At 35.3% G+C, this 27487-nt stretch overlaps 1 protein-coding gene across 1 annotated transcript in view; it reads left to right on the top strand.

Moving 5' to 3' along the window:
• Positions 1–27487, top strand: part of LOC107701146 (protocadherin-16-like) — a 105332-nt gene that overhangs the window by 54621 nt on the left and 23224 nt on the right. The window contains exon 3 of the mRNA XM_016503102.1: positions 26185–26373. Within this exon, the coding sequence (XP_016358588.1) occupies positions 26185–26373 (189 nt within the window). The remainder of the gene's footprint in view (positions 1–26184; positions 26374–27487) is intronic.

The following is a 27487-nucleotide window of genomic DNA, read 5'->3' as shown; positions in this document are numbered from 1 at the left end:
ACTTACAAATATTCTTTTCTAATTGTTAGGAACATGACGAGGCGTGCCAAACATAGGGTAGAAATTTTTGGACTTTTGCAAAACTTGGACCATGGATTTGTTTATTGTTCCATGAGAGAATGATGAATAACTTAAGACTGTGATTCTGTCTCCGATAAGGGGAGGTCAGAGAGTTGCTTGGCCAAGGCTACACATGAGCTTAAACAAACGTGCTGTGTTGATCTGTTTATACCTTGACTGTTCATCTACAACACAAAGGTTGTCGTGTTGATAACGACAAGAATATAGTGCCTCATTATGAGAGAATTATTCCCATAGTGCTTTGTCGAAAATGTTTTTTTAGAACACCAAAAATTAAAATCCAATTTTGTGAAGAATATTTAAATCATTATTTAATGAAAATATCACCCTTCTTGCCATATTCAAATATTTGGTTTGACGTCAAAACTGCAGAATGCTACTGGTTTTAATGCGTCATAAGGCTGATTAAATTTCAATATACGAAAATGCTAACAAGATACAAGAACTATAGTTTTTCAGTCAAGATTTTAGCAACCCAACTAACATGACATTTACAGAAGAAACCAATATAATGTTGTTATTAGCCAGTTTGGGTCATGAATCCTGATTTGTTTGATAGTTGTATTTGATCGCAGAGACAGTTTAAAGGCAGAGCCATGTCGATATGTGCAAAAGACTGTAATGAGAAAAAAGTGTTCTAGTATGTGTGTCTGTGTGCATGTGTTTAGAGAGAGAAGATGGCTGGGGTATTAACTAACCTCATGCACACAGAGGCCATTGTGCGCTCTGGATTTGGTGGCTAACCCAATCTGACGGCCCGGTTTAGAATAGGCCTGCAGGGAACCAAGTGTTTAAGGTAGAAATGTACAAGGCTATGTTGTTTCTTCATCCCGTGCTAGTCCGTCTCTCTGGAGAGAGATGTTGAAGCCACCCATCCACACCCCCCAGTCTCCATAAACGTCAGTCTCCTCAATCTCACATCCACTGCAGTAAATGTAAAAGTTGTGAAGTTCACAGAAGTTGGCAGCTATTTCCTCAACATTGTTTTATTTGACTGTAGCAACGTGAGAACCAGTTGGATGTGTCATTCAGAGTTATAATACTGTTGAGATATATCGTTTGGGCGATTGATATTGAGATCAATGAATTGACTAGTGAAATGTGCTCACATTTTTTTCCTTCAAAGGGATGGAGGTGTTTTGACCCACTCACGTTCTGTCAATCAATCAATTAAGACATTAGTTAAACGTGCATTCTTGTTGTCACCCTGCTCCAGAGGTCAGCAGGTCAGACCCGGTAACTGGTTGGTATGAAGCTGTGCATCTTCAATTTCATAAACTTTAAAGCTCTTTGGTTTTAAAGAAGACCTGGGTAACTTCATCCTTCAAATCACTAATCTCTGCACTTGTGTACAAGGCTGATAGTCAGAGTTAATACAACAGCCAGTTTTGCCAGTAAAACCGGTAAAAATAAATAAATATATACATACATATACACACACACACATATACAGTATATACTGTATATATATATATATATATGTGTGTGTGTGTGTGTGTGTGTGTATACATACGTTCATACAGTATATATATATTGAAAAGACAGTTCCATTACCCTGACTTGATAAAAAGTTTTTTCTTTGTTTCATCAACAATAATGAAGAAACAAGAAAAATTATTTTATAATTGATTTTAATATAAAGGCTTTGTTGACAAAAATGTAACAGGAAAAATTTATTTATTTATTTTTGTTTAGATTTTTTTTTTTTCTGTTAATTGAAATAAAGCTAAAATATAAGATAAATAAAAATATAATAAACTATAAGAAATAAAATTCTATATAAATATTACATGAAAAACATAAATGAAAATGAGAAATGTTGCCTTGACAACTAACTGCAATAAAATGAGTTCAATTTGAAGTACTAATATACTGCAACTAAAATGGAAATGTTTTATGACACGTCTTTTGTATGGCAACCAACGTTGACAGTTAAATAGATATGACAAAAGGACATAAAAATAAATGTAAACCAAAATTAAAATGAAAACTGAAAAAAATAAAATAAAAGCTAAATCAAAACATTAATCAATTGATCTAGGTTCATGCTAATTTCATAAACAGTACATGCAAACAAATTAACATTAGTTGATATTGTGGACAAACGTGAATTAACAATTAGCAGTATTTATAAATTAACATTAATCTAGTTTAATAAATTGTGTTTAAAAAATGTTGTTGTTAGTAAAATTGTTAGTTCATAATGCCTAGTGCATTAACTATTATCAGAGAATTGAACCTTATTGTAAAGTGTTACCAAATAATTTATTCAAATTATCCAATTATATTATGTTGCCATGGCAACCACCTGCAACATCCTGGTTTCATATAATGAAGCAAACAAAGTGAGTTCAGCTCTACAGAAGTCAGAGCTGTATGAGGCTGTGACTATATCGCATCAGTACTAAAATAGCTGAAGAAAGAAAATTAGGGTGTCTTGTCACGAGTTCTCTTGCTCACAAGCTTTTTCTCTGCCTTTTATCTCACACCCAGTGCTGAGCTGAGCTGAACATGACCCCTCAATGGACTGCCAGCTAAGCTTGATTAGAGGATCTCTGTGTCTTATCTGGGGACTCTGTAGGAAAAAAAGAGATGGCAGGAGAGAGAGAGAGAGAGAGAGAGAGAATGTAAAGAAGTGTCTTGCAGTAATGTCCTTGTAGAGGTCAGGAACATTTCAGAGAGGCGATGTAAGATTGGTTTCTGCATTACAGATCAGAGAGGGTTATGTTTGGGAACAATCTGGAGAGGACAACCAGAAAGTTTCATCCTGAATCAGAAGAGAAAGAACTTGTTATATACATTAGCTTGATTATGAATGAAATCATCCAAGTGGAATTCACAGCTGTGAGGTATGAACATGCTGACCAACACCCATCGACACTCCCACAGGGTCATCCTAGGCTGGAAATACGGGCAGACTGGGAGTCAATGAAGGGGCAGACAGAACTTTCACTTCCGGGAGTTTTCCTGGGACAGGAAAAGAGGTTCACAGAACGTATGGAGCAGAGACTTTTGGAAGGAAGCGTTCATTTGAAACATGCTGCTTTGTCTTGTGATTTTAAGCAAAATATTAAGGAGATGCAGAGCTGTTCCCATTCACAGTAGCTTTGTTTTCGCAGACGGAACTCAAAGCCAAAGAGTCATAACAAGCAGTTTTTGAATAATAATACCAGAGCCAGTTCATATCGCTCCTTTTTTTTTTTGGCCTGTGAGTGCAGATTCTGAGTGTAAAGACAAGTTATGCTTTTTTGCAACAATTTATTTTGTTTTGCAGCAAGATTTAAGAAATATGAAACAAATGCAATATGTACATTATATCACTGTATAAGAACATTTGGTAATAAATAAAAAAAAAAATTTTGCGTGTACTTTGGACTGCAGAGCACAGGCCATTGTTGTTACTGTGTTAAATGTGGTGTTTGCCTCAGCCCCTTTCTCTGTTGTTGTTTTGGATTGCCTGTTTGTGTATGACCTTTGCCTGCCTTTGGATTACGTTTGTGGATTACCCCTTCATTAAACTACTGCATTCGGATCCACGTCCTTTGTGCCCCCATGCAGTTCATGACAATTATATTATATTATATTTAGTGCTGTCAAAATTAGCGCATTAACACGTGTGATTAATTTTTTCAGTTTAATGTCGTTAAAAATATTTAACGCAATTAACGCAGGGGTGGTGCTAGGGTTGGCCACCCCACTCACAACTGCAGCTTCTGTCTCTTTTTTTCTTGACAAGAATTGTGTTTTAGGCCATGTTTTATGACTACTTCAAACGGGAGACTTTTCAGACGCACACTCGCCAGGCGTTAGTCAAACTAACGTGAAATAAAAGGTACAGGTGACGAGGAGCTTCAGTAGAACAACCGTAAACTGCGGTCAGATGAGATGTTATCAGGCCGTATGTCAGTAAAAAACAATTTTCCTGTCCTGTCAGCCGGTATACTGTGCTCATAGCACGTGCTCTTTAAATGCACGCACAAATGCAGCGGCGCACACTGTATTGTATTAAAGAGCTATATCATATTAAAGCACAAATTAAACTATGAGCATGCAATGCCATAGTTATTTTGTCAGTCATTACCAAAAAAGGCGATGTCTGTTAATCAAAGAACAAAAGAAAAAAGAGCTTTAAGGTTTCATCTATATTTAATTTAGAATTTAGTGTTAGATTATTTATTTTCTGTATTTTGCTTAAGGGCACAGGTAGATAAATATGGCATTTATTATAATGGGTTTTATGTGAAGATTGTTTTAATTTAACTTGAATTTATTAAGTCTAATAAATGTTCAAATTGATCGTTCTCAATTATAGCTACTGTAATGTTGAATGGCTATAGTCAATGGTTAAATATTACAAATTTCCTAGAGACATCAGTAGTATTGGTATCAGTGATTCTCGCCTTCAGTCATAAAAAAGATGCCACTAAACAAATATAAAAAATACAGCCTTTATGTTGTTTTATATTATATTATATTATATTATATTATATTATATTATATTATATTATATTATATTATATATATATATATATATATATATATATATGTATATGTATGTATGTATGTATAATAATAATAATAATAATAATAATACATTATTTTATATTATTAATGATGCCCTCCCATGCTCTTATTTTTATTTATTTCAGTATAGACACCCTTAAAAGAGTAATTCTTTCATTTATTTGCCCACAGTGGTGAACACCTCGAGACAGCCCTCCTAAATACTGAAGTATTGCAATTAAAGTTCCAACTGATCTGTTCAGAGCCCACCCTGAAACCCAAATCCACTTTAGAGGACTTTGATCAGCTGATCACCTTCCTGCTAGCCCTGTCTGCACATATCATGTGATGAGGAGAGCTTTGCACCCTGACTAGAAGTCTTTTATTTTGTTGGCAGCTCAGAGGCCCAGAGGCACAGTGATTCAAAGATATTCTCATCCTTCTCGGCTTATACTGGCACACACATCTACTCTACTCTCTCTCATTTTTCCAAAACATACTCCTTAACTCCTTGTTTGCATCCCATGTGTGGGAATGTGTGTGAGAGAGCGCTGATTCCTGCGCATCTCCTACCTCGATCACACGTCATCTCCTCTGTGTGTCAGTGATGGATCTATAGTAATGGGTTTGATTAAACCCGTGGTGGTGCTGTGGGGACTCAGCAGGTGCGAGAAACGAACAGCCACCCAGTGTGGGTCCCGTCCCGGAAGGTGACTGCAGAGGGGGTCCCTGTTATGTCTACATGGTTTGATGTGACGGCTGGCTCTGTTTGCAGTGTTGTAACAGATGTGTTTTGTTATAATGGGAATCATAAAGCAACAGTTTTGGGAAAGGATTAATTCTGAGATGATGTAGTTTTGTGTGAAGAGAGACTTGAGCATGAAGAGGGTTTCATTTCCATTGGAAAGGACACGGGCAGCACTAACGCTGGCAGTTGCTGTCAGGACAGCTAGACATACTTAATAATCAAAATAATAGGACTTATAGCACCAGTTATTCATACCTGTCACAAATTTGGCAGTTAAATGGCAAGAGGCAGTTTAAAATCTATGAGGGATTTATTGGTTCAGAATTGTGGGTGTGATGTACTGAGATGGGATCTTTTGAGTTAATTATCAACTTTCTCCAACATCTCCAACTTTCATTTTCCTTCTTTGGTGTATCTTAGGGATGAGCATTTTTCAAAAATATTGCATTTTAATATTTGGGCTCATACAAAAATGAATATTCTAATATTTGTTTATTTAAATGACATTTAACAAGAAAGACGTTATTTTTTACACTTTACATACGCTTGAGTTGGCCTATGTTTATCATGTTTATATTGTTTCACATGTTAATGTTGAGAAAAACCTTAATATCCACATGCTCGTCTGATAACAATAAGAACGTGCGTCGACACAGACGTTCCAGAGACACAAAGATAACGGTGTTCTAAGCAGAGTTTCTTACAGCGCTTTGTGTTTTCTGTTCTTACCTGCAGTCGTGATAATGAAGTTTATCAGAACTGATAACTGACTTTTAGTTTGCATGCTTAGGATTTATCATGGATTCCCTGCATTTACCACCAGCAAAGCAACACGTAGTAAAATTTGAATAGTGTTTTTATTTTTTGAATAATAATTACATATCGAATATTCCAATTTTTGACTATTTGTGCACACCCCTAGTGAATCTAATGAAAACTTTCATGAACATAAAAAGACAATAAAAATCACCATTATGTAAAGAAAAAAGAAATTATATTGTTCATAAAACAAATGAAGTTCAAGGGCAGTTAAGAAATTTAATTTTAGTGATAAAAAATACTTTTAACAACTAATTTAAATTTAATGCATAATTAAATTAAAATATAAAAATTGTTTTAATGCATGATTAATTTATGCTATATATTTTTTAATATATTGAATATTCCCATATTTGTATATGCAATATTTACTATGGGGGACTTTTTCTTATTTTATAGAAATGTATGTGTATATATTACACATATGTAATATATGTTTATGTATGTATACATATATGCATATATAAGTGTGTGTTTCTGAAAATAATTATTTATAAAATAATAAATATTTTATTCTTTTGTTTTTATTTTTTTTAATCCTTTAAAAAAAATTTTACAGACCACATTAACATATTAATCATATGTGGGAAAACAAATTAATTTCTTAACCATATGTATTGAAAAAGGAAACATCTGTAATGTGCAGAAATTTCTTTGTGGTTGTTTTAGCGTTTGTTGTAAACCCATTTGTTTGGTAATAAGAGTTGGCAGTGGAGGCAACGTTTTGTGGTTTGGTCCTCAGGGAACGATTCCAATTAGACTGATGTCAAACACTGGTCAGATAAAAGCTTCCTCTGGTAATGTTTTCTAATAACCATTTGCGTAAAGAGACCACCTTAACAAAAACAAAATGTGTCATTTTTGAGAATTACACCTTTTATTTTGCTTTAATTACTCCTGAAATGCAGGCCCAACTTGGATCAGTGTGCTTTAAGGTTGAGCGATTCTGCAAGGACAAGGTCTTGATTTAACGTGCCCTTGGATGTTTCTCGCACTCGCACGCACATACAAACACACGTGTGCTTGTGCACGCATGTTACTCATCTCTCTCCCGCTCCGCTCTTGGCCCGACTCTCTACGTCCCAGCTGGAGCCTCATGACCTTTGACCCGTGCGCTATCTTGCGCTCAGCCGGCTTGTTTTTCTTGGCCATTCCCAGAGCGTTAGGTAGCCAAAAGTGAAGAAAATAGAGTGCAAGTGGGACCAAGCTGGTGTGCGCTGTCTGGAGGATGTTTGTGTGTGTGTGGGAGGGTTTGTGTCTGTGCCTGCAAGCAATTTATATGCGCAAACTTCTTGTAAGTTTTGTTATGGATGGATATGGGTGCGCAGGAAGTGCTGTACCACTCTGATAATTTATGACCCGTTTTCCACAAGGGAGAGACTTAATTATCTGCTGAGCGTGTGGTGTAAACCATCGTGGTTTGTTTTGATCCCATCCGTCCGTGTCCAGAGGCTGTGACCAGGCTGGTGCTTAGTCTTAGACAGCGAGGCTGTAACAGCAGGGATTTGCTGACAGCTTTATTTCGGTTTGTGTGCCCCTGCTAAGCTCCTCGGAAGTCCTTTCACAACATCAACAGGGCACCCCTGGGGTAACAGGTGCTTTACAAGTTTGAATTCTCCCCCAAATCCCCCTTTGGAGCACATAAGAGACGCATGTGTGAAGAGTTGGGGATTGATTGGGGAGCATGTGTGCATTTGGGTGGGGGGTCGGGGGGCTAAATACTCAGATCTAATTATAATTTATAGCCAGAGAGATAATGACTTCAATTACTCTTTAAAATCGACTGAGTGTAGAGGGAGAGAGTGACTTAACTGCTCAAAGGTTGTTCGTTGAAAGCTCAGGGGATTTAATTCAGTTTTCAGTATCAGATGTTTCTCTAAAAATAGGCATGAATGAATCAATAGGTGACATACAGTAAGAATATATAACTTGATAAAATAGTCAAATGATCAGGGCACTTTATTACTTCTATTTGGCCTGCCTGTTGTTGAAATAAAACAAAACAAAATCATGTCATGAAACTTAAAAACTTAAAATTATAAAATTAAAATAATACAAAATGAAATCTAATTAAATCAGAATTAAATTAATTTAAAATATAAAATAAATGTAAATTAATTTTACATTTAAATTTAAAATGAATTAAAGTATCAAATTAAAATATAACTAAATATCAAGTTAAAAATAAATAAATAAATAACATAAAATAACATCATATTTTGTAACATTTTATTATCTAAGTCCATCCATCATCCATTTAATTTTTACATTTTACCTTTGTTAAATGATTGCAGGACCAGAAAGATTATTTTCTGCTGTTGTAACCGTTTTAAAATGTAAAAGCTGTTTTTCAGTGTACGTCATTTTTGGTGTCATTTGAATCATTTAAAGATCTGGACTTTAAAAGTGAGGTGTTAGCGGTCTATGTTGGCAGATGTTAATGAGAAATGTTTGAGTTATATTGAATTCTTTGACTTTTGACAACAAACTCCTGTTTTTGCAAATGTGAGAACAGTATGAGACATTGACAAGATCTCTTCTGAACCTCTAGAGGAGATTTATGAGATTACCGAGGCCTGTTGCTCAGGAGAAAATTCTTGGGATTTAAGTGAAACTCTTCATTTGCTTTCCATTTAATTACTTTGCTATTGCTGAGAAACAACTGAGATATTAAAGAGTTCTATTTTTTTTTATCCTATAAGTAACCATAACCTGCTTGGAATGTGGTCTGAATAAATAAACTGTGGCGAGATTTCTCTCTCTGTACCATCTCTGATTCCATAACTCTCTCTGTAACTCCTTTCTGGTACAAGATAGTTCAAATAAATAATGCCCTGTTCCACCATCAGCGTATACATTAACACTGAGCTTTAAAAAGGAATGTCTTATTGTTTGATGTTGTTTCAAGAGATGTCTCTCTCCGTTTCTCTTTGCTCCTCAAATAGTCTTTCCTCCTTTAATCTATGTCCTCCAGTTAATGTTCCCCAGGGTCCTGATTCATGTTCACACATCTCTGTTGGGACCCTTACTGGGATTTTAACCCTCGAAATCTTAGTTGCAATGATGTGTTATTGTATATGATGATCGATAAGCTTGGTTTCCCTTGAATAAGTCCAGAATAAACAAACAGCGCTTCTATTTCCACACTCACAAAGGTCTTGATCGGTCAGTGCATTGTAAATCAGGTTAAGCGAACTATACTGCGCCCTTACAAAAACAAAATCTAGTTATTGTTCGACTGAGAGCATTATGTCACTTTAACCTTGGATTTTGGCGGCTTACACAGTTGTCAGCTATCAATTGGCCAGCATTTATTGTGATTTCTGTGCTCATAAAAGTGTGCATGAGTCACCTTCTACAATCTGCTGTGTGTGTTCACATCGGCCTAATTCAATATGGCTTCCATTAGACAGATTGGTGAGGTTCTGCTCAAATGTTTTTCAAGGCCTTAACACTAAGCAGGACTCTCAGGAGAGTTGTTTTCTCTCTCCCTTCCCCCCCCGTTTCAGCCTTCTAATCACCTTTTTTCTCCTATTTTCCCCCGTTCCCTCCTTCTTTCTCGATTTCTTTCCTCCTCTCTCTCTAAATTTGCATTGTATAAGTGAATTTTGAACAGCATTTGTGCCAGTGACCTTTCTCTCAACCTTGTTAAAGTATGGATTCGTTCACCCTCTGTGTTATTTAACTTCCTTCACTATACAACCAACATGAACACCAGTAAATATTAAATCAGCTTTAAATTAGGGTTGGGCTATATATATCAAACATTAATCATATTAAAAATAATAAACGTTGTGAATATAAGAATTGTTAATATCACAAACAACGTTAGAGTTGGTAAGTTCCATGAATCAATTCAATCTGTCCGTTTCAGTGAATCACTTCCAAAGTTAATTTGCATAATCAATTGAAAATGTTCATCAAAGTCCCTATGTGGCATTTTCTATGTATTGCCATGTTTTAGTAATATTTAAATATTTTTGTTTATTTCTGTGTATTGGTAAATTGGTACCTATAAATTTATAATATTTATTTCCTAAATATTTATATGTTTTTGGCTGTATTTTGTTTTAATATTTAAATTAATATATAATATATAAATTAATTATATAATTATTTATTATATTTTTCTGAATATCATCAAAGGCCTGAAAAATATTGAGATAAAATATGTTTACTTACATTGCACAACCCTACAGATTTATGTAAGTAAACATTTCTGTTTATTTCTGTGTATTATTATATTGGTACATATAAATGAATAATATTTGTAATTAAAAATATTTTTGATATAAATACAACTTTTTACTATACTTTTTGTTCTACTATATTACTATACATAGTTTGAATTATATTTTATATAAAACTTGTATTTTTATATTATTTATGAATTAGTCGTGGCCTAATGGTTAGAGAGTCAGACTTGTAACCTACTGTTCACTACTTTGTGTGTGCACTTGGATGGGATAACTGCAGAGCACAAATTCCGAGTATGGGATGCCATACTTGGCTACACGTCATGTCACTTTCACTTCACTTCACTTTTCAATTATTCTTTAACATTAAGATGTTCTGTGCAGTACGTCTGTTGTAAGCCCACATCAAAGGGCATTTCGCAAAAGCAGGGCTCTGGTTGTGAAATTGTGACGAACTTCATATTTACACGTATTAAAGTAATTTCTGTCACAGTCAAGGAGCAGAGAAACAACCCACAATGCTTGGAAACCTCTTACACACACTTGCAACTCAATGACCAGCCCTTGAACTGACCTCATTGGTTACAGTAGGTGGTCCCATGACTTCTTGAAACTTGAAGTTGTGTTGATGTTGTAGAAAACCGAGAGGAATGCCAGGAATGAAGTGGGTATGCATCTCAAAGTTGGTCGCTAGACATTATTCTTTTCTGTGGTGAAACTATGGGAACAAGGTCAAGGGATATGGTTTTAAATGATTTCCATCTTTCATGGGACTGGGGTGGTGATAAGACCTGGGTCGTTAGCTACATGAGATAGGAAAATGATGTAGAATCGGCCCGCTCGCTCCATACTTTGGTCTGTACTCTCTGGGTTCGGGTAATTGATTTCAGGCCTCAGATGTTTTTTTTTCTTCTTATGGAGATTAGATTTGACTCCTCCTTAAGTATTTTTTTCCTAGATTCAGTCACATGTGGGGAATAGTTCTTGTTAGCATTTTTCTTTTACTTTCTCAAGTACTATCCTGTATGTTATCCATTCTTGAAACATATGGCACTAACTGTTCAGAAATAGTTCCAGTTTGTGCTTAGGTTATGTTTCATGCTACGGAGTAGGGCTTTGCAATTAATCGCATGCGATTGTCATGCGCATCTCGTCAGTAAAGCCGGTTCCGTGATTAGTAGTAAATCTCCATCACCTGCTTTCAGATGGAGCGGCATTTACTACACAGAGCTGTAGTTCACTGACATGCACTGTAGTTCATGCGCATGACAATCGCATGCGATTAATTGCACAGCCCTACTACGGAGCATTTTGTTTCATCCAAGTGATTTGAATCTTTGAGATCACTAAAAAGATCTGAATCATTCACTAGCCCTTTCTGCAGGTTTCATCACTAGCATGTTTTTGTTCTGTTGAATCATTCACTCAGCTGATGCGAAAAAAACAAACAAAACAGATTTGACTGAATTATTTTTTGTATCTGGAAAGCGCATTATAAGCATTTTCCCCACAAAATTTCCCCTCCATTTCCCCTTCAACCTTTAGGCATTACTTTTAGCAAGCTATAGAAAAACATCCTCAATAATAGCATAAATGAAATTTTTGCATGTTCATAATTTGTCTGCATGCTTTCTATCCTTGTTTTGTACATAACTGACTCACGAACTGACCAAACAACATGTTTCCTCTTGTTCAGACAGAACTCTGCTCTCTGCTTTTTAACTTTTACACAGTTTTAATTTGCAACGCTCGAATGAAGCGCAATCTCATGACCTCCATGATTCGTATGTGTCCTGTCTGAGTTCAACACAACCACTGAACTCACATGACACTGAAATTAGTTTGATGTTTCAAACTTACAAAGCAAGTGTGTGTTTGTATATGGAGAGGAAGCCAACGTGTAACAGCTTTCCACAGTTTAATGAGGTCACGCTGAGCCCCTGACCCTCTGACTAAAGCAAGTGACATCATGCCTCAGGATATCTCCCTTCCTAATTGAATTTATTTGCTCCTATGAAAAGAGATGAGTGGAGGCCACAGGAGTTTGTGCATGAGTTGTATTTAAAGATAACAGGTGGTCTCGCATTGTCTGGCTATGTGGTATGTGCCGCAGTCCAAATGAACAGCTCATTTTAGATGTAGTGAAAGGATTGCGTTTGCAGCTTAGCAGTCAGGGGTCAGGGGTCGAGGTGGCGGCTGACAAAGAACTGGACGACATCTTCATAACCTATGACCTTGACCCTTAAAAGCTCCCATGGGTCATGACCCAAGCATAACCAGAGGCTGTGTGTACCTCTACAGGTGGAGCATGTCAAGTTAGTGTTAGACACTGCAGGATATATTAGCTATTGAAATTAGCAACAGAATTTTAAAATAATCAGAAAAATTTTAACAGTCACTTTTAAAAAACAAAACAAAATCAATGTGAAATCAAATTTTATACTTTACGTGAATGATTTATCTGCACGTTATTCAAATAAAGAAAGTTTGTCTTCATAAACTTTAATTAAAATGTACACTACCATTAAAAGTTTGGGGTCGGTAAGATTTTTTAAAATATTTTTGAAAGATGTTTTTTATGCTCACCAGGGCTGCATTTATTTGATGAAAAATACAGTAAAAACAGCAACATTATGAAATATTATTAGAATGTAAAATAACTTTTTTAATTTGAATATCTTGGCAATTCACATGCACAGTTACAAAGACAGAATAATGTGATAATAGAATTCAGCTTTGTTAACGTTCAACCCATGTTTTTCATGTTTGAGGATGTATGCTGAATCTAAACCATATCTGATCAACTGTTTGTCAGCAATGGTTGAAATCTGTGAGAGGAAAAGGAGGACGCTGCCATAATCAATGCCAAATGTGACTGTCAGCGTACTTCCTCTCACAAAGTGGCTTTATGCTTCTTAGATACTTGTATGTAATTTGTAAACTTACAGACGAGTGTGTCTCCCATCATGATGCTGGCGATTTACTCTGTGGCAGAAATTGTTTATAACAATTACAAATGTTGCTGTTATAGTTTGGGTGTCTGGAAACTCAAGGTCACCAACTTTGCCAAGCTTTGGATTTTATTTATAACCCCTTTTTTAATGGATAGTTAATCTAAAAATCATTTACTCACCCTCATGTTGTTCCAAACCTGTATGACTTTATTTTTTTTCTGTATTTTTTTCTGTAGAACACAAAAATATATTTAGAAAAATGTCTCTGCTTTTTTTGTCCATGCAATAAAAGTCAGCGGGGTCCAGTCTTATTTGTTCATTGACTTTCATTGTATGGACAAAAACAGTTCAAAATATCATCTTTTGTGTTCTACTGAAGAAAAGAAAGTCAAACAGATTTGAAACGACACGAGGGTGATTAAAATATGACAGAATTGTCATTTTTGGGTGAACTGTCCCTTTAAGAAGAATCATGTCATGGTACAGAAGGTAATGCATTTGCTCTCTACAGTCCAAAAATAAGTCTTACAGATACTGTAATTGACATCCACATAAACCTTTTCATTTCTTTTCTTGGGGTTCTGAATGATTTAACTGAGGCCTGCATACCTTAATAACTCAATAAGCTAAAAGACTTCTGGTGCGCTTTGCATTCAAGTCAAAGTGATACCGTATGGAGCACACGTTCATGTCTAGGGGGAGAACACCGTTCGTCTGCCCATGTTTATGGGGCTTTGACAGATCATGCTTATCCACTGAACTCCCCCAGACCGGAGAGGCTGTTAAGCTTTAGCTCCGCCCCTACCATTCCTCTCTTACTCAACCCGTCCTCCCTCATCCAAAATAGATGTCGTGAGGCGTATGACTGAGCTGCTGCTGTCACTGTGGCGACTGCATTGAAAAGCATTGTAGATAATATATTAGGGTCAGTTTATGCTGCACTAATGTTGTTTGGGTTTTCGGGCGGCTGCGTAATCAAGACCACACTATATGAGAGGCGACGGCGAGAGGGGAAGTTGCCATGAAGCCATGTTTCTTCCATCCCCCACCCATCCTTGTTCCCTCGTCCTTTGGCCTGGGATCATTTACCGCCAGAGTGTTGAGATGTGAGGCTCGTGCCATTCGAGGTCAGGGGCTGGGGGATGCATGGAAGGAGGAGGCAGCTTTTCCAGTTTCTGGCCTGTACTTTGTCAGCATCACTGAGGTAATATCAATAAATCAATGGGTTTGTACTCAAATTGTGGGCAGGAAACGACATAAACTACTGTGTGCTTCAAGTATAAGCAATGGTAGAACTACTCTGGTTCTACCCTGGTAGAACATGTTCCTACAGTAGAGCATTGTTTACAGTGTCATTAAGACTTTTATATCAAACAGTCAGTGCTATAACCCTAAAATCACAGGCCACTGATTGGTTGATAAGAATGTTGTTGCATGAACATGTCTTGTTTGGGTAAATTATGCTAAACTAGTGTTTACCTACTATAGGTATGTACCTTGCTTGTCAGCTTAGTTTAATAAAGCTACCATTGACAATTTGGTTTTTCGTTCACTGACATGATGGGTTTTATCTGGATCTTTTAATATATTCATACAATGACTTGAATACACAAAGAACAGGTTTTTAATTTCTGTATTAAAATTCATTTTGATATTTTTTTAAGCATATGTCTTGATGTCATTAAAAGAAAATTTATTTTATTTTAGATTTTAATTAAGTAATATGGCATAATTTGTATTATTTATTAGGAAAGAAATAATCAGTAAAAAATGTTTTTACTTTTTATATATTTTCAAAGTCATATGTAACCAGCATACACTACCATCACGTTTGAAGTCTGTTATGCTTACCTAAACTGCATTTATTTGATTAAAAACAGAGTAAAAACAGTAATATTTTGAAATATAATTACAATTTAAAATAACTATTTTCTATTTTAATACATTTGAAATTTAATTCATTACTCCAGTCTTCAGTGTCACATGATCCTTATATCATTATAATCATTATAATGTGCTGATTCAGTGCTTAAGAAACATTTCTTCCTAAAACAGTAAACAGCTAAATATTTTTTGTAAAATTATATTTTCTTTGAATAGAAAGCTTAAAATAACAGCATTTATTTGAAATAGAAATCTTTTGTAACATTATAAATTAATTTTTTTCCACAGTCACTGTTGATCAATTTAATATGTCCATGCTGAATGAAAAAAAAAGGAAGAAAGAAAGAAAGAAAGAAAGAAAGAAAGAAATATAATCATTATAATGTGCTGATTCAGTGCTTAAGAAACATTTCTTCCTAAAACAGTAAACAGCTAAATATTTTTTGTAAAATTATATTTTCTTTGAATAGAAAGCTTAAAATAACAGCATTTATTTGAAATAGAAATCTTTTGTAACATTATAAATTAATTTTTTTCCACAGTCACTGTTGATCAATTTAATATGTCCATGCTGAATGAAAAAAAAAGGAAGAAAGAAAGAAAGAAAGAAAGAAAGAAAGAAAGAAAAGAAAATATTACTGGCCCCATACATTTGAACGGTAGTGTGAGTCTTTTGTTTTTCTTGGACATTCTTATTTGTCACTGACCCTGTTATAAAATAGTTTTCCTTATGTATCCTTATACAATATATGAATATTTTCCTTGACATGCTCATCTCTCATAAATGGTAATAACATTCTGGAATTTTTCCAAAATGGTTATAATCAGTGTGCATGTGTAGACGAGTTGCTGTCCTTGGCCAGACCTGATGAGGAACTCTGGCCAGATCTGGGAGAACCTAAGCTCTCAAGGCTCTCTCACATTCATTAGAGGCCTAGCGGGGATGCTAATCAGCCTGCATTTAACGGGATTGGTCCCCAGGCTCCATCAGAACAATCACATGAATCCACTTTATAATGCCTGGAAGAGTAGGTGGATGTGTTTCGGCTGCATTTTAGGATACATGTTAACAATTCATACAGAAGAAGAGTGACCATATAAGAGAAAAATCAAACAATTTCTTCAAATGCATTCTGACTTTGCCAGAAATTTGGAAATGGGCAGAAATGATGTCTTCCAAAATACCCTCTGATGTCCACTGAGCACATTGCCCCCTAAATGGAGCATGTGAATGTTTCCAAACCTCAGTTGCCAAAAGAATGAATTATGTATAACATGTTTGTGCTTTTCTCTTCTGTGTACATACTTCTGCCATGAAATACAAATTGGAAGCAACCAACAAGCATTGCATACACTTCAAAAGCATACACAAGTCTGGAACGAGGACTAAGGCCAGATCCCACAAACTTGTAAAAGGAAAATAAGACTCTTGTGGCATCTTGCAATAGCTGTTGTGAGGAAAAACATCCACACTGTACCCTTCCTTTATTGTAAAACCACTAAAATACAGCCTTTTATATTCTCTGTAGTGATGCATAGCTCAGAACCTCGGAGTGAGATACTTTTGCCCATAAATGTTCTTAAAGGTGCAGCATGTTACACAAACAGCGCTGAGTGAAGTTAGCCAGTGCGGTTTGCAGTTGTTGAAATGTTCCTCCATTGAGGAAGAGAAGTGGTTGGAATCTGTCTGCTCTCATCTGTTGCCAGTTTAGAGAATGTTCTGGACTGTCTCGTTCCATCACTGTCCAGCTTAATTACAGTTGACTTTATGAAAGTTTAATGACAGAATAGTGTGTTCTGAAAGTAATGAATTTTCATTGATAAAAGAGTCTGGAAGCATTTCTCTTTCTTATTTAGTTTTTGTCTGGGCTTGTGCTTCTGCACATTATTTTTTTTTTTTAAATTTTTTTACAATTTTTATGGATTTGTTAGAATTTTAATCCAGCCCAATGTACAGTAAGTGAAACTTCAAACATTTTCCTATTTTTTTATGGAATATTTTTGTGGAATATTCCTCAAATTAAACCACCAAAGATAAAATATAAGGGGTAAAATCATGATGATTTGCTTTATTATTGCTTTTTGCTCTCAAAACATGACTTTGAATATTATGGGATGTTATGTCTATATACTGTAATCGGCTATATTATAAAATAGGTCCTGTTGTATTTTATAGCATATAGTATAATACTTGCAGTAGGTTCTAATGGCATATTGGTGATGTGTTTCTCATGGTAAGCAAACACTTGGTATAAATGAAAACTTAGTTGTTCCATATTTTAGAATGATTATCCCCAACCTGTCCAATTAAAACAACCTATCACATCCTGTGCATAACATTATAAGAAAGTATCGCTCAAAGGTCCACTTGTACAAATCAATGAATAGTTCATGTGCTCTGCAGCCAGCTAATTAACAGTCAAGCATTTATGAACAGTACAGTCTGCTGATTGCCTGGATCAAAGAACAGCTACAGGTTTGCTCCAATATAACCACCTCGCTTTCATCACTTCTTACAATAGACCTCATATTTTAGCACTGGCATATGAGTGCCAGACCAGCTTCCTCTTTGAACTGCCATTTGCCATAGTGTGGGAGGCACTGGTTCTGTCTGGCCTTCATAACACCATACTGTATGTCAGTAAAGGCTTGAAATTAATTAAGACTTTTGGTGGTTATTCTGGGGTGTGGTGGTTCATGATATATTGAATAGGAAAGTTAATTTGATTTATGAGTTGTATTGATCTTTGATGATAAAAATGGAAATTCCATTGTCCATAAAATGAATGTCAATGGACAAATTAGTTGAAACATCATCTCTGTAGTGGTAAATTATATATTGAATAGGATGAGTTAGGGTTTTGATTTATGAGCTGTATTGAACTTTGATGATCCGCCATCCATTATTCATGTTTCCAAGGGAACGGGTTATTTTAAAGGGGTCATATGATGCAATTTCAAGTTTTCCTTTCTCTTTGGAGTGTTACAAGCTGATTGTGCATAGATAAGATCCCTGAAGTTGCAAAGTCTAAAGTCTCAAATCCAAAGAGATATTCTTTATCAAAGTTAAGACTCTGCCACGCCCCCCTAAAACGGCTCGTTCTAACAAGCCCCCACATATCTACCTCACTATGTGGAAATATTTGCATAATGCCGCCCAAATGTTCACGCAAAGAAAGAAGGCGTGGTTTCAGTAACCGCAGTTAGTGTTGAAGCAGCCATGTCAGGGAGACGCTGTGTGTTTCAGTGCGAAAGCAAAAGCACTTTATTTGGCCTTCCGAAAGTAGATGCATTTAGGAATCTTTAAGATCACTTACAACAGAACAGCAATGCATTTTATGGACGACCGTTTCGTGAACCTAGGAGAGAGAGAGAGAGAGAGAGAGAGAGAGATAGAGAGATTTAGATTTAGAAAAAAACTTTATTACAACAATATTAACACATTATCCAGACAATCAAGTCAGTTTACAGACAATTAAGCAAAAATTGGAGCAAAAACCTCACACAAAGCTCCACCATTACACCAGATCAAGTCAAAAGAAAAAAGATCATCCATAGCTTTAAAATAACGAAAATCAATGAGAATTCTAGATTTTACTGAATTAAAAAAAACTGCCAATAAACTATAACTCATGTTTCGTTCAATTTTGTGTTTCCTAGTACGACTTTGTAGAAAACGAAGCGTTTGAGAGAGGCGGGGCATAGAGGACCTACAATAATGTACAGTATTTGAAAAATAATGTGTTTTTTGAACATTAAAGCATATCAACATATTCTGTTACACCAAATACACAAAATAATGATCTTTAAAAAAGCATCATATGACCCCTTTCAAATATTAAAATTCCCAAACCAATCTATATCAACAGAGTTCAGGCTCTTCTCCTAAAGGGGGAAAAAAATCTTGTTAGATCTATGTTGAATCCTTCATTTTTGTAAATATGTTTAAATATTGATCTAAATATCAATAATGACTTTAAAAAAATGGTGTAAATTCTGCAAAGTAGTCCATTTTAAAATAACTTCTTGAGATATAGGTACATAGAATCTTGCTGTACATATGGCCTTCTTCCTTTTGCTCTGTTTTAGTATGATTTTCTCTCGAAACAATATTTTTAAGAATGTTTCAAGTGTTTTTGTCCCTTCACTGAAAGTGCGGTCCAATGTTATTTTGGACCCCATTGACTGTCACTTTATGGACATAAACAGTCGAAACATTCTTCAAAATATTTTCTTTAGATAAAATCATACAAGTTTGAAACAAAATCACAAGTAAATGATGATTTTTATCCCTTTAAATAACTGAGTTGCTTGCTGTGCCACACAAAAGCATAGGTCTGGATATACAGGGATTAGATTTAAACTGCAACATATACATGAGAGCACTTGGAAATAGGCATGATTTCATCTTGAATCAAATGTACTGCCACTCACAGCATCCCACAACCTCTTTGAAAAGGATCGGCAAGAAAGGTCACGGTGAAGGAAAGGACATCCAGAGCTTAGCTCTCAATTAATCACGACCAAAGCATTGCTGCTTATCTTGATATAGGCCTGAGACCTTGTAGTAATGGATTCTCTCAGTTTCTTTTACTTATTCTAACCCCTGCAATATTAAGCAGCAGATTCCCTTGGGAACAAAATGAGAAATCGGAGATTAACCAGGTGATCTTGAATTACAGATATCAAGGGTTGTGTGCATTAGCGAGAAACTCTATAAGTTTGCTGAGACATGAAAAAATAACACGTATTTTCCTGTTGGACAAGCAGTGACCTGTAATAGATCTGTTGTCTTATCTGAAATTGTTTGTATGTGCCTGTGTTTGGGTCAGTGGGTTCATTTGTGCATTTGAAACTGATGTCTTGCCTTCAGTGAAAACGCAGATAAATTACAGTATCAACCTCTTGACATTGGATGCTAGCAAGAGATAAACTCAAAGGTTCATAATTTAGACTACATGTTAGGGACTGTAAGGAATAGAATAACAAACCATTTATTGGTCTTGTAAAAATGCAGTGACCAAAGACCTCAGGCAATTTTGTTGTCGTTTGCTGTATACAATTACACATACATAGACATTTGTCAACTTGAAATACCTGAAATAGCTACTAGAATTTAGTTCAAACTGTTTGACCCCAAAAGACATTTACAGTGTAATGCAATCACACACCAATGGTATTTTATATATTTACATATATTTATAGAGCTTGTTTAATGCATGTGAAGATGTTGAAAGAGTTTAAAAGGAAATCTAAATAGCACACAAATTCTGATGTATGTGTTTTATAGTTGCATTTTTTCCTTGTCTGGGATGTAATTTTTCCTCTCGAGGACTTTACTTTTATAATATGGAGTGCAGTGGGGTGGCACCAGGCGAAAGAAGATATTGCACTTTGGTTGCTGAGATAAATTCAGTTATGTAGGTTAAGATAAATGTAACTGATATTAACTAATGTGAAACTGCTGTTTCACAACTCATGATTTATTGCACCAGTTTTTAAGAGGTTTTAACGGAAAACATCTACCACATGATCATATAGTACATGCAACCCTTCAATTCCAGATTTGCTCCTTTAATCAGAGTTGAGACATCTGCAACCCAAGAAAGCGATGAATTACAGCATATGGTGTTAAGTCCTATTTTCCGGGAGCATTTGTCCCAAGAGTAGTTTTGAATAGGGAATGGATGAGTCTCTATGGCAGAGCACGGCTTCATCCAGACAGAATTATTGCAATGCTTTCACACAAGTCTCTAATTTAACTGTAGAGTTCAGTAATATCAGAAAGACTAAGTGGTGGTTGAGCGTTCTAGTTGCTTGTTGTGGGCTGAGTGTGTCTCGACAGTATTGATCAGCTGTGAAAAGCATAGCGAGTTAGTGATTTGTTGCATGTGACGTTGAGAAACCCTCAGAGTCTGCCGTTTAATTTATTGATGAATAAGGATGGTGTGATGCAGATGGGAATTCTGCCTCTCGTCGGGACTGTCAGATTGATTGTTGCCAGAATGGAAGATTATTGCACGTGTGCAGAAATACTGTACGGCTTTACTCTTAATAGGCATTGATGAGTGTGCAGAAAATTTAGACGCCCCACTTTCAGTCTGCAGACTCGCTGACCTTCTTTTTATTCCTTGTGAATTGTACAAACTTTATTTATGGATGTTCGTCTAATAATTAGATTAATAAATAAAAAAATGCTTTGTATATTAGCAAAATAAATGTATATTATTATTTATTATTGAATTATTCATTTATATTTATTTGTTTATATTATTTATTATTTATTTATTTGTTGTTAACTGTGTTGTGTGTGTATAATGTGTGTGTGTGTGTGTGTGTGTGTATATATATATATAATTTTTTAATGATATGTTCTTAATTATATAAATTTCCTGCTTATATAAGCAGGTGATATAATTTATTTTATTGTTTGTAGTTGTTAATTGTTGATAAAAATGATTAATTTAATAAATATTAATTGTTTATAAATGATTGCATTAAATAATAAATCATGTAAATTAAACATAATTGACTACTTCTAATAATGTAATTTTTTATACATTTATTTATTTATTATTTACTTATTTATTAATTTACTAGTTTTATTTGCAAGAAAATAAATATCTATATAGGAGAGCAAACATGTGCTTGTATTTTTCCTACTAAATTGCATACAGATTTTGTGCAGTGTCAGAGAGTGTGAAGAATGGATGTGCTTTCATTCCCCTGTCAATATCAACTCGTTCCCTGTAGATAAGACCTCTACCCATCAGCACTCAGAGGGCCCGGCTCCTCACCGGGCCCCTTAATGCTTTTTGCCTGCACCCTGTTTAACAAAGAAGGTTTCTTTAAACTAGTCTCGTATCAGTTTGAGATTTGTGACCACCCTCCCAACATCACAAACACACACATTCTTTTCAACCCTTGGGCCTTCATGCCCCATTACCCCACACACCTGATCAAATCATCCACAGCTTTAGCACAATCTCTCTTTATGTTTAAATCTTATTGGATTCCTTTTTTTTTATTCTTTAATAGAGTATAAATTATTGGCTTTAATCTGCTCTGAAAAATGGGGTAGTGTAGAGGTCATGCACACCAGGTGGGCTAGACTCGTCATTTCTATCAGCGTCCTGAGAGCGAGGCCTGGCTACCACAGTGTCACGGGACGAATCATTATCGCAGGTGCTTAATCCCACCCAATTTACCCAAATATCCCAAGAACACAGGCAAACATGGGGCTTTGATTTGTCAGAAAGATAGTATTTCACCACACGTAATCCCAACAGGAAATAACAGCGATAATGGTAAAAACAGATGGAAAAGAGTTGACCACTGCAGAGCAGAGCGGTGCTCTCATTTGGGCTGAGATCTGGCTCCATCACCGTCGGGCTCCTCAGGACACATCAGCCATAACAGAAATTCACCTGTTGGTCTGTCGCTGCACACTTGAGCTATTCCGTCATACCAGAACACCACAGTAGGCTGCTATGCTGTTCCAGAACGGTACATAAAGTGCACGTGGGAATGCATTGTGAAATGTGAACGGCATTCTCTGAGCAGGTGTTTTGATTTTGATTTGTAATAACTGCGCCTCAAGATGGAGTTTTCCTATTTTAGATTTTAAGTGTCTTGCTTTTCTATTCCAATATTATGCTGAAATGCAACTGTAATGCAAAAAAAAAATAAAAAATCCCATTCTTATTATGCCTCCAGATGTTTTCCTAGATTATATTTTTTATATAAATACAGAGTATTTTTTTTTTGTTGTACTCTTTTTAATTTGTTTAAATAAATAGATGTTAATTACAAAAATAACAAAACATAATTTATTCAATGCACAAAGTATTTGTACATGAGAAGATACAGTTGTGTTGTACTACCTTTAAAATAGATTTGCATTAATACATTTAAAAAAACACATATTTAGCATTATAGTAAAATATGTGTTTTTTTAAATGTATTAATGTAAATCTATTTTAAAGGTAGTACAACACAACTGTATCTTCTCATGTACAAATACTTTGTGCATTGAATAAATTATGTTTTGTTATTTTTGTAATTAACATCTATTTATTTAAACAAATTAAAAAGAGTACAACAAAAAAAAAATACTCTGTATTTATATAAAAAATATAATCTTGCCGCTTTTATACTTCCTGTTTTCACAAAATATTATTATTGGAATGGATATAGGGAAAAAACAAAAAACATCAGGATCCATAAAGAAGAGTTCCCTGACCTTGCCATTTTGGCCAGATGTCACATCCTCTAGATCTCACGAAAAAAAAAAAAAAAAAAAAACTTTTTCACAATCCTCATAAATGGCACCAAGCAACATTATGAAACTTCTTCCAGAGCTGACCGTATTAAACTTTTGCAGGCCCGGCAGAGTCAAAGGTCATTTCCCCTTGATGTTTTGCAAGGAGCCATTTGTTGTGTTACAGGCACTAGGGTCTACATGTCTTTATGGAGTTGATGAATGGGAAGGTTTGTGGACCACCAAAGAAATTTTGTTTACAGAGTGCGTCATGGTGGAGACAGAGGTCACCGCTTAAAGCAGAGTTGAGGGGTCATAACCTCAACCTTTCCGGTAGCAGGAGCCCTGTTGAATAAGGGCCTGAGATTCTTGAGTCCTGCGCAGCTTCTACCCTCTGCTTTTACCATGTCAGGACTGTAATGTGAATCAGCTGTACAGCTGCAGTTATATGGGCGTGACAATAAGAAGATTATCTGTGGTGGTGTGTGTAAAAATGTATTTGTGGTTTCTTTTAACTGTATTATGAGTTCAACTGATTTACTAGCTTCAAAATAGCAATTTTCATAAACCATAATTCTTCATTTCATGGTTCTCTGGAATGCTTGATTCTGACTGGTCACTTGCTGCATTCAGCAGTCAAATATTTTCTGTATAATGACCATTAAACTATAATTGTCTGTTTCACCAGGCAACTGCATTTTATGCCTCTTGTATCATTCTGCAGTCTGGTATCAGTCTTGTATCTAATGAAATAATGTCAACTCAAATCGATGTTTCATTCCATTTATTGACTTATTTGATAAGTAGCTGTGTAATAACGAGGATAACGCATAGTCAGACGGTTATTATCACAAAATAAACCCCTTCAGGGTGATACGAGGCTCCTGATCCCCCTGTCTGGGTTTATATTGTGATAATGACCAGCTGAGTGTATATTATCCTTTACGTAATATCTTCTTAATGATTATATATGAACTGTTGGAGAAAATGTTCGCAAATTGAGAGAGATTTCTCCTGGTGTGTTCAGTTAGTATGAATTTGACCTGATCTTATCCAAAAATGACATGAGTTTTCCTAAGTTTGTCTTTGCAACTAATGGAGTTTTCAGGAAAATATTGTTCCTTGTTTTAAGCCATGATCTTCCCTGAAATCCAGCTCTGACATGCATATAAAAAATTGTGTTCATAGGGTTATGTTCATGTTTTATATATATATATATATATATAGAATACTTTCCGTACCCACTGTGTATATATATATATATATATACATATATATATATATATTACCTTGTTTTATATATATTTTAACTGTACATTAAATATCTGTAAGTAAACTTTTTTTTTAAGTGCCTTATGCTCACCAAGATGCATTTATTTGATCAAAAGTCTGGATAAAAAAGTGTAATACTATGAAATATTATTATAATTTAAAATAACTATTTTCTATTTTTAGATATTTTAAGATGTAATGTATTTCTGTTATGGTAAAGCTGAATTTTCAGCATCATTACTCCAGTCTTCTGTGTCACATGATCCTTCAGAAATCATTCTAATATGCTGATTTGCTGCTCAAGAAACATTTCTTATTTTTATCAAAGTTGAAATGTGTTTCGCTGCTTAATATTTCTTTGTGGACAAAGTGTTCCCTTTTTCTGATTTTTTTGATGAATAAAACATTTTAGAAGAACATTTATTTATTACTTTAATAAGTCATTACTTAAATTTTTGATCAATTTAATGCACACTTGCAGAATAAAAATATAAATTAATTACAACAAACTTTTGGATGGTAGTGTATTTCATCAAGTTACTTTTGATTCCTTCCTTTGCATCCAAAAAAATAGTGTTTGTCCCAATCCAGACCATCTCTTACACATTTTCCGACTGCTTTCCACCCTGTAAGTTGGTCATGCCACCAACATATCATTGAGGTGCTGTACAGAAACCAGCGCACAGAGAGGGCAGGATGCCCAGACAAACAAAGGCTTTTATGATTTGTGGAAACATAGAGGAAAGAGATCCAAGACATTTTCCCCTTTCCTAGCCTTCAGCAACTACAGCAACAGTCCCTGAAATCTCCTGAGAATATCCCGAATTCTCTCAGTAACATTTGTCCCTCATGAAAACACTGTATTCAATATTGTATGGCTACATATGGTATGTATTTGATGAATCTACGCTTCTGTCCTCACTTTAATGTCACCATAAATTGGCCATAGCTCTTCCCGAAAACAAGGCCAGATTTTTCCGCTTGTATCAGTTGTGGCGTCCTTCACCACGAGAAGCTAATGCTCAGTTACCTCCTCCTCATTACTCCATCTCTCAGCAAGAGTGGCCCTCTTTCCATAGACATTCACCCAGGCATTCAAGGGCAGGGATTGTGAGTCGTAGATTGGAGACACTTTTCATCCCTGCTGCTCTCTCTCTGCCTTCTCTTGTTTTCCCACTCCACTGTGAGAGATTGATGAGACAGGTGCGGCCAAGATCAGACCGGCTGGCAGTAAATCCATGGTACAATCAGCTAGAGGACATAGAGAAAGAAAATACAAAGGAATGGGGATTTATGTCTGGAGTGTCTTGGTTATTTAATGGGACCATACTGAAGTCTCAGCATTATTGATTAATTATTTTAATGAAAACATATTAAGACCTCTGAATCTGATCTTGTTGTATTCTCTGGTTTAGGACGTCAGGCAACCATAATTCTGACAACGTTCTCTGTGTTTGTGCTCCACAGGTAAAAGCAGGCGATGCAGATGGTGGGTCATTTGGGGCCATTACATATTCTATTGGATCCGGGCCCGCTAGTGCTCCACCCAGCCAGTTCACCATCAATAAGGAGACTGGACAGATCTGCACCAGTTTGGCTCTGGATCGAGATGAAGGATCAGACAGTTTTGACTTCACTGTGACTGCAACGGATGGGGTGAGGGAATGAGTTTGTACCTGCCTCTAATAGGAATATTCTGGGTTCAGAACAAGTTAAGCTCAATCAACATTTGTGGCATAATGTAGACTGCCACAAAAAAATTGTATTCAACTTTATGGTGAGGTGCTTACTGTGGAAGTGAATGGGGCCAATTCTTGGAGACCAGAAATGTGAAGCTTATAATTTTATGAAAACATTAATTCATCTGTTAAAATTAGGGTTTTTGAGCTGTGAAATTGTTCTCATCATTTAGAATTTAGATAGATAGATAGATAGATAGATAGATAGATAGATAGATAGATAGATAGATAGATCATTATGAGAAATAATTCATTTGAAGGTTTTTGGTGTTATGTTGTCATGGCAACGAAATTGTAAATATGGGAATAACTACACTTTTTTCAAATTAAAATCATGTCAACACTCGTATTATTTGCACATTGTTTACATCTTTTAGATACACTTATGAAACCATGAGTATTTTAAAACTGGCCCCATTCACTTCTGTTTTTAATAGTAGCTGTAGAATTTTTAAATAAAGCAGAAATAAGAGGTGTAGAAGATTCCATTGAGGTTAGACAGACCGCAAGCATCAAACCACCAGCCTGAAAGAACGACAAATAAAAGAGACTGAGATAAATACTTGAAACAGTTTTATAAACAGTATAGCGCTCACAGGTGTTTACTTTGGGCCTTGATCAGGATTATTTGTTAACTAAAACCAATAAAATTTAATATTAAATTATATTAAAATTGTACATTTTACCTTGGCAACTAACTGAAATAAGTTTTAGTTGTAGCACTAAAATTACTAACCCTAACTAAAACTGAACTGAAACTAAAATAAAAATAAACCAAAAATAGAAAAATAACAAAAGCACACAACAAAATTACTACAATTAAAATTAAAAATAAAGACATAAAAGTAAAACCGAATTCAAAATATTAATAAATACTATAATGGTATCTAAATATTACTAAAATAACACTGGTCTCACTGTAACCAAGATTATTATTATTATTATTATTATTTTGGTAATCAACATTATGCCATAAGCGCTGTTCGTTGGTCTTAAACTCAACACACAATATTGCTTAAAGGGCCACATTG

This window comes from Sinocyclocheilus anshuiensis, unplaced genomic scaffold, assembly GCF_001515605.1.
Source record: "Sinocyclocheilus anshuiensis isolate Anshui unplaced genomic scaffold, SAMN03320099.WGS_v1.1 scaffold907, whole genome shotgun sequence".
NCBI lineage: Eukaryota > Metazoa > Chordata > Actinopteri > Cypriniformes > Cyprinidae > Sinocyclocheilus > Sinocyclocheilus anshuiensis.
This window is presented reverse-complemented; position numbering and strand designations above follow the sequence as displayed.